Source organism: Passer domesticus, chromosome 7, assembly GCF_036417665.1.
Source record: "Passer domesticus isolate bPasDom1 chromosome 7, bPasDom1.hap1, whole genome shotgun sequence".
NCBI lineage: Eukaryota > Metazoa > Chordata > Aves > Passeriformes > Passeridae > Passer > Passer domesticus.
Genome location: NC_087480.1, coordinates 50,907,400 through 50,919,425, shown reverse-complemented (window position 1 = coordinate 50,919,425; position 12,026 = coordinate 50,907,400). Strand labels below are relative to the sequence as shown.

General features: G+C 36.3%; 1 protein-coding gene across 5 annotated transcripts in view; it reads right to left on the bottom strand.

Annotated features, from left to right (window-relative positions):
* Positions 1-12,026, bottom strand: part of USP33 (ubiquitin specific peptidase 33) — a 35,529-nt gene that overhangs the window by 21,146 nt on the left and 2,357 nt on the right. For 3 of the 5 annotated variants that reach the window (XM_064428544.1, XM_064428547.1, XM_064428548.1), the window contains exons 2-6: positions 8,563-8,701; positions 7,490-7,543; positions 5,899-5,961; positions 4,040-4,192; positions 2,850-2,949 (exon numbers count right to left, since the gene is read on the bottom strand). In XM_064428544.1, the coding sequence (XP_064284614.1) occupies positions 2,850-2,949; positions 4,040-4,192; positions 5,899-5,961; positions 7,490-7,543; positions 8,563-8,643 (451 nt within the window). In that variant the 5' untranslated portion in view covers positions 8,644-8,701. Of the gene's footprint in view, positions 1-2,849; positions 2,950-4,039; positions 4,193-5,898; positions 5,962-7,489; positions 7,544-8,562; positions 8,702-9,190; positions 9,249-10,920; positions 11,094-12,026 lie in introns of those variants that run through there. The other 2 variants (XM_064428546.1, XM_064428545.1) reach the window with 2 other exon arrangements.

The window sequence follows — 12,026 nt, the reverse complement described above, 5'->3', positions numbered from 1 at the left end:
AATCCAATAATTCCTAGTAAATATATACTAATCAAAATACTCATGGAACACTTGGGATGCCAATTATAATGCAGAATTGCAACTAAAAGAAACATAGGACTCCTAAACGAATACCAGTCTAACTAGAAGTAGTAATTAAGTGTTCTGATCTCAATTGACTAAAGAACACTTCAGACAAGTGGATTGTATTTCATCTAACTTTTCATGGTTTATGACACCTGCAGACTTTAATTTAAAATATGTTTATCAACACCGAAGTTTTACTTCAGCTTAATGACTTACCTGTTCAGTTAAACTGTTGCTATGCTGCATTTGTCACTAATCACATTACTAAAAGCTTCTCAAAGATTTCACTCTTCTGTCCCAAATTCACACTAAATCAGATTACGCTCAATATTCAAAACCTACTCAGCATGTGATTATCCCAGGCTAGTCCTGCAATTAGTCCTTTTCTATTCCAATGATATACCTTTATTTTTATTAACAGATTCCTCAATTTAGACTTTCCTACATAGTTTATTTTCTAACCCACACAGTTTACTTTCTTTACAGATAGCCATATATATATACACCTTTTCCACACACCTCAAAGTTACAATTGACATATAATCTTTCCATAATTACAAATTATGCTATTCATGGCTACTAAAGTACTACATCAATGAAGTAATATATAAAAATAAAACTGATTTTGTATGAGGGAACAGTAACATTTCTAAGCCATTAATCAGTAAGACCCAAAAATTTTAAAATCTTGACAAATATTCAGCAACCAGTACTGACAACTATGCAATTCTTGAAGTATAGGAACTCTCCTGGTGGTTTTGGTCTATGGCAGAAAAATGAAAGTTACTAATAAAATCTTTCTACATCTGAAAACCACTTGGGTTACTTCAGTTACAAGTTCTAATAGATAGGACTTCAAAATTAAGTTTTTAAATGTCCTTCTATCTGTCTGAATGGAAACACAATCCTGCTTCCTGTATCTGAACATGCATTCCAAATTCTGCTACAAAGAGAAAAATCATTCTTATACTGAAATTGGAAAGCAAGAACAGTTAGAGGATTTTGATTTTATTTCAGTTTTTTAGAAGCAGCACATACTTCATGAAGATACTCTCACTGCATTTTTCCAGCCTGTAGTATCGCAAGGAAAGTTTTCAAACAGACTTCTTTTCTTGTGAAGATATATTCTACTGTTTGCTTTATCAAGAGCATTCCAAAAGAAATTTTAGGAGTAAAGTTAAAACAAAGCTAAAGAAGTTTCTTCCTTTCAGTTTGAATAAGTCTCTTAACAGTCACATCATCATTACTGGGAACTTTAATGCAATTCTAATTGTATACTATTGCAAGGCAAGCTACATTCCCCAAAATATTAATAATACAAGAAGAGATAAAAATATACAAACAGACACATTGGTTGGAGAAACTAACTAGGAATAGAACACATGGCATAATGATGTAAGGGCAGATGGCAAATTAGTGGGGTGGTGTCACATCCTGTAAGACTGTGCCAGACAACAGAAGGGACAAGGCAGGCTTTCTGACCAATGCCAGCAGACTCAGGAGAGGGAAAGCTGGTAGTAGCTGAGCAAAGGAGAAAGGAGACCCACTGCTGTGGTTTAACTCCAGCCAGCAATGCCCCAGAGCTGCTCACTCACTCACTAATGGTGGGATGGGCAGGGAATTATAAAAGTGAGAAAACTCATGGGTTGAGATAAAGACTGTTTAAAAGGCGAAGAAAAAGCTGTTTGCACAAGCACAGCAAAACGAGGCTTCATTCGCCACTTCCCCCAGACAGGGAGGTGCTCTGCCATCTCCAGGAAAGCAGGACTCCGTCATGAATAATTATCACTTGGGAAGACAAACACCCTAACTCTGAAAGTCCCAATCTTCCTTCTTCCTCTCCCAGGATGCCACATGTTATGGATTGTGCCACTGATCACTTGGGTCAGCTGTCCCAGTTGTGTCCCCTCCCAACTTCTTGTGCACCCCCAACCCACTCCCTGGCGGGTGGTGTGGGAAACAGAAAAGGTTGACTGTGCTCAAGCCCTGCTAAGCAACAACTGAAACATCTCTACATTATCAATCTGTTTTCAGCACAAATCCAAAACCACAGCCCCATAGCAGCTACTCTGAAGACAATTAACTCCTGCCCAGACAAAACTGGCACATGCATAAATTACAGTAACTTTTCTCTCATCCCTGATGGAAAACACACTGCCTTGACATATGCAATGGTATCTCAAAAGTAACAGCTCAACAAGCTGCTAGTTGTATCTTTCTGAAAAAATGGTACTTAGCAATATTTTCTTTACCATCAAAAAACCACATAATAATTAGAGGCTTTTAACAAATAGTAATTATTATGTTTTCTTATGAATTTCATTTCTTATGAAATGAAAGATTAAAGGTTCACTGCTTGGGATTAGCTTAGCTGTTTAGGATTTCATCACTCTAATTTTCATCTTTACACTAGATTTAGTATTAGGGTGGGGTAATCTTTGATACGGGAAAGTTTGGCAGTGCATGAAATCAACTATGCCAAGGAGAAAACAAATAACCAAAACCCCACTCTAGGATACTAGAGGCTCAGAAAAGGATTATTCAAAATGAAGGAAAGTATTTAAATCAGGAACCTTTTAGGACAGGCAAAACCAGTAGAACAGATTTTAAAAAACCTACTTGAACCAGAGTGGCTACAATACCAACTGCACTCCAATATGCTTTGGCAATAGCCAAACTCAGGCAACAGCCTCTGCTCTGAATGTCAGAAAGACTGCTGCAAGAAAGGTGAAACTAAAAATAAACACCTGAGTTGGAGCAGAAAAATAATTTGCTTTTATTACCTCTGGTCTTCAATTCATCTTCTTCCACTTCTATATCTAAGTCATCAAATACAGCTGCTAATGGAATCTTCAGTGTGGGATTACTGGGTATTTTAAAATCCTTAAAAGGAAGAAAAGAATATTTACTTGAATTCATCACTTTTCTACTTAATTAAGCTTATGTGTAATTTTACCTATGAACCCCCTATGTTTTTGTTATCAGATCACTGCATGATTTTTAAAACAACAGCTGAAGAACCAAAACAAAGCCAGGGATGGCATTTCTTCCCCCTGGATAACAAAGCAGCCAGCATGGAAGAGCTAAAGCAGGAGTTATCACCCAAGCTAGTGTAGGTGTTTTTGATGTGCCACCAGATGGCTCACTACAGTTATTGAAGACAAATTAAACTCTTTAAAGAAAAATGTACAAACAGAGAAACAAACTAGTAGACAGGCAGCCAAGTATTGAATGACAGGCTCTTTTTGTGAGCACATAAATAAAAACCCTGAACAAAATGCTTCGTAGACCTTGTAAGTTCCACTGATTTTTCTGCATATTATACCTGTTTCCTTGGAAGGCTAAAGGAGGTTAAATAGAACAGAAATTCAGAAGTCTGAACTCAGCTTTATATCAAGTGACAAAAACTTTTAGACAACAGAATTTTTTAAATTCCAATTGTGATATTCCAATTGAGCTGCTGGCAGTTTATGAGAAAATGATCAGATTACATTCATATTAAATATTAACTTTGAAGTAAATCTATTTCTTTATTATACAGACTGCCCATCTTTCTGTTCAACCTGTGCATGATGATCTCTCTTCTACTGCTCGATGTCTCAAGCAGAACACATTTAGAAATACTATACTTCTACTTGTGACTTTTAACCTAGTTACCTGTAACGTTTATGTAAGTACATTTCACACACAATAAAGAAATAACACTTTTTTTCAGCTACAAGCTTTATTCCAAACAATTGTACTTCAGAAATTGCAGTGCAACTTTTTCCCAGACAACACTTATCTAAGAAAAAAAAGATCAGAGTGAACACTACTGATGCCAGTAAAGCTAAAGAAGTTTTATAAAAATAGAGAGGAATTAATAAAAAGTTCAGCCACAAGAATGGAAGAAAAGTCAATCTCTCACTTAAGAGAAAACACAATGTTTACTGCAAAGCTACAGCTGCCTTTGTTCCATTGGATTAAAAAATACCTGCACACTGTTTTCTTGTGCTTGATGAGACAATCTTGTGCTTGGTAGTGGAGAATGAGATCCTAATTTTCTGTCCAGGAATACTTCCTTACTACAGGCGTAACACCAAACACGGAGAGTAGTAAGGTTGACAGTTAAACAGTGCTTTGTCTCCTAAAACAGAACAAAAACCACAACTGGGATTCAGAAACTGGGAATAACTAAATACTGCTATATGCAAGCTAGAATAGAGATATTAAAATTCTAGGTTTTTCAACAATGAAACAAGTATGTGTGTTAGAATATGAAAAAAGAGCAATTCAGTTACTAATTCTAGCACAAACATTCATTTTTAGTACAGATCACTCAAACTAGCAATAAGATGCAATCAGAATCTAAGACACTGTCATCTGACATGTCACTGTAACTAAAAAAATAAGAAGAAAGCCTTCTTATTCTTGTTAGAAGTGCTACAATTCACAATGAATCAGTTTTCAAGGAATATCTGCAACTGGCCACAATAGGAGCTACTTCCTCTACAATGTTTATTTCTACTGGTTTGCTGCAAGAAATTCAGGCTATTTGCAACAATCTGAAGAGTAAGATAAAACTTTTCATTCAGTTACAGTAACAGGTCCTCATATTAATGCAAAAATTCTAGATTCAAATAGTTACTTTGTTGACAGCTTCACACTCTGAAGCAATATAAACTTGACAGATGAAGAACATTTTTCTTGTTCAAATCTAAATATTTTTTAACCTCCTTAATGTAAGATTGGGCACACAATTGCTATTTTCCTCCAAATATTTTCACTAATTCTTCCTGTGTTTCTTCTTTATATGTCAGCATCAGGCCAGTTTATAAACAATAAGGGATTTGCCAGCAATTAGGAAAATACTACTACTGCTACAGGATGCCCAATTTCCTCCTCCCTTAATTTAACAAAATCCTGTACAAGAACAATGTTTTAATGTAAAGTGGGCTAAAATCTCATTAGATAGCACTCATTAGATACTAAAACCATCAGATTTACATAAATAAGTCAAACAATTTTAAACACAATAACTGCTGCTTAATTCTGCAGCTTCAGATCCATACATCATTAAAGACTTCAGGGCAATGGCCTAATGATTTCCTTGGAGTGGACACAATGAACATGACTATTTGCAGTACAGAGAGCCTTGCTGGTGTAAACTGGAGTAAGCAGAAGTTGATTCATGCCAACCTCACTTGTCTCATTTTTAAAAGTTCTTTGAGATATTTATTAAAGAAGAAGCCAGAAAATTGCTTACTATCCTCAAATTAAAATTAAGCAATAAGAAAATCAAGACAAGGATGTCACTGACAGAGAATGAACAGCTTGCCTGCTTTCTCCTACCTGGCAAGTACATTACATTGCTAAGGCAGCACACAAAGCAGGAATACTATAAGAAGCCAAGAGGTATAAAATTGTAGGCAAGAAATTCAGGGACCACCCGGTCCCCAACTACTCTAGAAAGACCTCATTTCTGAGTCTACTGTAAAGGCTTTCCTCCTCCTACCCATCAGGCAGCCACAGACCCAGAAATTTAGACTGAAGTAGTGACGTACTATACATAAGCTGAGGCACTCAGTAAGTCTTTCATCTGGGCATCTTGAAAATCATCAGTATTAATTGTTCTTTTTTTCATTTGCACCATCTTCTTTAGAAGATTGCATAATTATGCAGCTGCACAACACCTGTACTCACATACTCCTAAATTAGCAAGATCTGCTTCTGTAACATGAAAAACAATCAAACCTCCAGACAGTCAGCTAACATAGGTTATTGACTTCACTGAAATAGAAGTTCTTCAGCTCTGCTGCTTCAAGGAACTGTGTTAGCAGCAAATACACATACCTGGGAATGGGTGGTACTGTGATCAACGTGGGATTCACCACAGCCAACGTACGTACACCTGTTCTGTTGGGCAAGATACACAGAAGTGTATAGAATTAAAAAGTTGTCCCAAACAGGTTTACAGAATAGAAATGTACTGCCAGTCCCTTCAAAATCCACTCAAATTTCAAACTTGTAGGACTTGAGTCCTACGCAAACCAAGAGACATGCACAGTGAACAATGGAATAAATATCACCTAAAACAAAAAAGAATGCTGCAAGATTTAACTCAACTTCTCACACTGATAGGCAATGTGTAGAACAGAATTTTTTTGGCAATATCTATATATTTATTTATATTAGTGACAACATGTATTTTTACAATTCTTTATTTGGTGAAGATTGTTACAGAAAATACAAAGTTAATCCTGTGTCCGAGTGGTGAAATACTGAATGGCAACAGGCTTAGACATGTTCATACAAAAATCCCTGCATGCCCCTATCTGCAGTGCCTACTCATCAGAGATTACTCCACAACTAATTAGCCTCTTCACCTTTACATAAGTTTCCAGCACTATATGGCCAAGAACTTGCCATCTTCTAGTTATAACATGCAAAATAATTGCCAATTTTCATCATGCTCATTGCAAAATATATTTGGCCGAGTTGAGTGTGGAATCTTGCAGCTGCTGATCTTCAAGCAATTTTTGCTAATTCCTCATTTGCATGAGTCAGGCCAATCACACAGGAGGGTAGAGCAGGTTATCTGTGTAACTCCAAGCACGTTAATTTATACAACCAAATAGCAGCTGAACATGGCCAATCTTCTATATTAAATAATCACAGATATTTGAGAAGTTACAGATTGTTTACATGCTGGGATCTCACCAGGTTTTTCTACTGAAAAGGTGAAGACAAGATGCCAATTCATCCAAGAGGAGAAACATCACAGCATGACATTAAGTGTCCTACTTCAACTACAAGACTCTCCTATGGAAATGTTAGTATAAAATTTAGTTTTTCAGTAATAGTCTAAGAGCTCTATTTGAAAAATAAAAAACCTGTTTTATGCTTCATAGCATTTTCCCACCTGCCAGGTAGATGCATGCTTCTGCAAGTTTCAAAACAAGGAGTTTTTTCTGTTTTGCTTAAGAATAAAAGTCTGAGTATGCATTATTCTGTAAAATAGCTGCATTTACAACTAGATGTCATGACTACAAATGCTAGGAAAGGCTTATAAAAAGTAATTTAAGTAATTCAGGAATAATATATTATTTTTTAGATCTACCGACCCAGGGAAAAGACTAAAAAAAACCTTCTAAAACTTAAGAGCTAAAAAGTATCACAATTCAAGTAAAAACACTAATATGCTATCTTTCTTCTTATTAAAAAAAATCTCATTTTAAGCATATTATTCTTAAATTACTAGTATGTACCCAATAGAAAGTAAATTATTTAAAAAATAAAGAACTATAGAAGAAATTTTGCTTTTAAGTGCTAAGTTAAACAAACTGACTTCAAGAACTTCATTACAGATGTTTTCTAAAAAAAACACTACCAACTTTATCTTCACTAGAAAATGACTCTACTGTGGAACAACAGAACAACTTACCTCTAAGCACGCCCAAAGGTTGGGTCCTCTGACTTTACAGTCCTGACAAGTGCCCTATTATAGTTCAACACAAAAGCAAGTTTTATTTCACTTACTTTCACCAGTAAATCACAACTTCAAGACAAAACAAGAAAAAATACTGTAAAGCTTAGTACCAGATTAATACCTTTAAGACATTAAAGTTAATTTTTAAAAAGGGACATGGTGATAACCAATCTAGTTTTTGCTTCCCATAATCTCAAGATCAGCATATTTTTTGCTAAAATCTCAGATTTATCTTTGAGTTTTCATCTTAAACCAAAATTTCTTTTCTAAGTAAGGCACAAATATAACTCTATCACATAATTATAATAATCCTCATAATTGGTCTTTCCTATAAATTAAACATAAAAAGAAATTATAGTGATAGAACTTTTAGTAAATTCATATTGCTTCTTGCAATCACCACCTGCAAAGGTTTATAGAAACAAGATACAACAGGAGGAAAATGCTGTATTCCTCAGCAGCAAATTAACTGTTATAGGAATTAAGCACCATGGACAGAAAAGTTTTCACTTTTCATCACCTCTCAACTACTTAAATGAGCTAGATGATGTTCCTTGTTCCATTTATTAATACTAGTTTGAAACCAAGAGTTCAGGGAGGGGAGGCTTCTCAAACTGTGGCTTCTCCATCAAAAAGAGAACTGTTGCCCAAGTAAACTCAAGCATAAATTTCTTTGTTACAATTTCTACCTGAAGTCAGTTGTACCTTGACAGTCCAAGTAACTAAGTGCTGCAATGGCAACAAAAATGAAGTTCAGCTTGGTGCTCTGCTAACTCTTCTAACTAATGATTCCAATAAAACATCACTTGTGGCAAAGGTGATCTTTAAGTGCTGAAAAATAGATTTTCAGCTTCATCAAGCCTACAATTCTTCTCATAATTTATTTAAACCCTACTATTCCAGCAGAGGAGCTTTTACCCATGCTCAACACTTAAATGCACCTTATAACTAATAAAACACTAAAATGTGGACCTAAAAAACCTGACCAGTTAACAGTGATAGGAAGAAAGTGAATTGCTACAACTCACATGAGATTTCTGTATCAATTCCTCCTTTGTTATCTCACCAACTGATTCCAGGTGTGGGCAATTGCTGCTGGGTGACGACATGGCTGAAGCTGTATTTTCTGAGATGATGGAGCTGCAATTTTCAACACCAGGGAATCACCTGTCAACAGAAGGAAGAATGAGTAAAACCCAATTCTTAGACTAGACAGCAATACTAGATATCTAATATGCACTATTTACATAATTTTTAAAACAACGCGCCTCTTTAGACTAAGCTAGTATAAACAACTTTATAAAGAGACTCCAATAGCCCAAAACTATTGCTGACTTTTAAAATGAAATCCGATGACTTTAGCAAACTAAAAGAATGCTGAATGGAGCAGGGGTGATCTGGGTTATTTATTTAACTCTCTGGACTCTGCCATGGCACCCAAATGATAGAAACATTCGTTTTCAAGCCAACCCAGAACTGACAGTGGCTTTGCCTGTACGTTCTGGAAAAGAATCTTCACTGCTGAGTGAAGGCTAAACTGCAGGAACACAAGACTCATTTACCACATGATAGAGAAACTTTATCTTGGTTTTATTTATTTACAAAGTTGCATTCTAGATTCAGACATATTATATATCAAAGGAGACTGTGACTCACACATAGCCCTAAACACTCAGCAACACTTTCATCTTGTTCTCTTTGCCCATCCAAGGTCTCTGGTGTAGACATAAAAACTTAGCAGAAATAAAGAATGCTACATTACAATCACTCTGTCATTATTATTTCAATAGCTGCATAGAAAGCAACAGAAGGAAAATAAAAATAACAACTCTGCAATGTTCTTTTTATATAAATGAGTTGGAGAACTGACTCATTCGGACAGGGACTATCCAATAACTTTGTTTCAGTTTTGTCACTTAAACAATTACTACAGATGACTTAATCTCTCTAAAGGCCAAAAAAACTTGTTCTGCTCAATTATTCTGCCCAGTATCTGTCCAATACAGTGCTCCTTTATCAAGAATTGCAACTAAACCTCAACTCAGTGATGCACCCTTCTTGATCTGTTTGCAGCCTTTGGCACTGTTTTCAACACCTCTTTCCACTTTGTCTGTGTGCTTTGGCAGCTTTAGGTCTGCTCCTTCCTCTTAAAGGACTCATTTCAGTATTAAGCACCCTACAGCTTTGACAGAGTGGGGGAAAAGAAACCTTGCCTAACGGGCATCTCAGACACATTCCCAGGTAAACTTTCAGCTTATTGTGTCTGACTTACTTTTTCCTTCTATTGACTTGCAGTAAGATCCCTTTGAATCAAGAGCCATTTCAGCCCCCTTTGGGCATTTTTCTATATATGTGTGTGTATGTGTATAAACAGTCTGTTTTATTGCTATAAACATTGTTACACAAGTAATATTATTGAAGTATTACATATTATTTGTTATGGAATAATATGTGATACTTTATGTCCTATTACATGCATGTATGTACATACATGTATGTATACACTTAAATACATTTTATATATAAACAATTACTTATATACAATAATGTAATTGTTATATATAGAATTGTATATATAGACTCATAAGTATGAATACATATATATCATATGTTGTATATTTTAACATCATGTTAACAGTTGTTGAATAAGGTATTTCAGAACCTATCTGACAAGTCTGAAAATACTGCAGTAAATTAATCATTTAGGATTTTTTTTTTCTAGATGAGATCTGAATTCTCTTTCAGGACCAGTGGCATGACATTTAAAATACATTATTCTAAAACATAAGCTCCAGCTGGAGAAGCACTTTCTCAGTTCAGTAACTGAGTAAAATCTATATGCACTGTTACTGAAAGACACTTCAAATAAGGCAACAGTTTTTCAAGCCAAACCTCCTCAACTCCATCATATTAGCAATTCCTCTTTGAACTGTAAGGTTCCCTTCCAGAACAGAAATGGCAACATGAATGTATGTTACATCTTTCACAGTTTGCAAGGTCTGTTAAAATGTTTAAAAAGGACAAGTGAGTTTCAAATAAAGCCCTGAGCACATTAAATCCAGTGAGATGATTTAATACAAATGCTTTAAAAGACTGATATAATGGATTAGTAAAGCTTCAGGCTTAGGTTTTTTTTTATGGCAGAAGCTTTCTAAATGCATTATCACAAGTAATACAAGCAATGAATAGAGACTTCACCTCATGCTGCCAGATTTGTATTTAATTTGTATTTAACTTTTCATACACGAAACTCCACAAATCCAAACCTGCAGTCCTGAACAAACCCAAACCCAGGAGTTCTGCTCATGCTAGTTTCTGTTTCTTGGTGCAATCTGCATCTCTCTTTTTGTAACAATCATCGAAAAGGCCAAAGTGTTCAAACTCACGTCCCTGTGGATGTGGTCCCTATTCCTGTCCATACAGAGAGCATCTCTTGTGGAAGTGTAGTTCATGTTACAAATTCTTCACATGTCATTAGATGAACAAAGCTGAGTGGCCTTTCTTCCACATTTGTTAACAATTTTTTTACACAGCTCCTTCCATCTTGCAGCACTGTGAAAACTCACTCTACTGCCATAACCTTGGTAGGTTAATACACATAGCTGCAGAAACACATTTCGTAGAATTTTATGTGAAAGTCTAAAACTGTAAAATTCATTCAAAACCATGACTCATCTTTCACCTAAGTCCTAGCCAGCCCAGGGTAGCCCCTCCCTTGCTGAGTGACCTTCCTCCATTTCACCACTTCCTACTCTATGTGAAGAGATTGCTTTTTTTCCCCTGCAGCTCATTATCACATCTGCTTTTACACCAGCTCCTGCACTGCGTTGGCATCATCCAAAAATTGTTTTTCTCCATTTTCAGTACTTGAAAAAAAACCCCAAAATAATCCAACAGGATTTGTAGCTTCTTTTACATTCCATGTTATACTCCTGTTCTGAGCTGGAGCATATCTCCATTTCATGATCCCAGTGAGATCACACAATCATAGAATGGTTTGGGTTGGAAGAAACCTTAGAGATACCTGGTTCCAAACCCCCTACCATGAGCAGAGATGCCACTCACTAGATCAGGTTGCCCAGGGCCCCATCCTGGTTGGCCTCGGACACTTCCAGGGATGGGGCATCCACAATTTCTCTGAACAACCCATTCCAGTGCCTCACCACCCCCACAGTAAAGAATTTCTTCCTAATATCTAACCTAAACCTGCCCTCTGAGTTCAAAGCCATTCTCCTTGTCCTATCACTACAGGCCCTTGTGAGAAGTCCTGCTCCAAGTCTCTTGTGTCAGGTGTCCCTCTCTTCTCCTGGCTGAACAGCCCAGCTCTCTCAGGCTGTTTCCACACCACTGCTCGTGATCACACTCATGCAATAACGTTTTCATCCAATGCTTCCCACAGACCTGGGAGGGAATTTCTCTCCCAGTCTATTGCCAGCTCTCTCCCTTGCTTTTCCTCAGAGGTTTTAGTCCATCTAACTCAATGCTTCATATT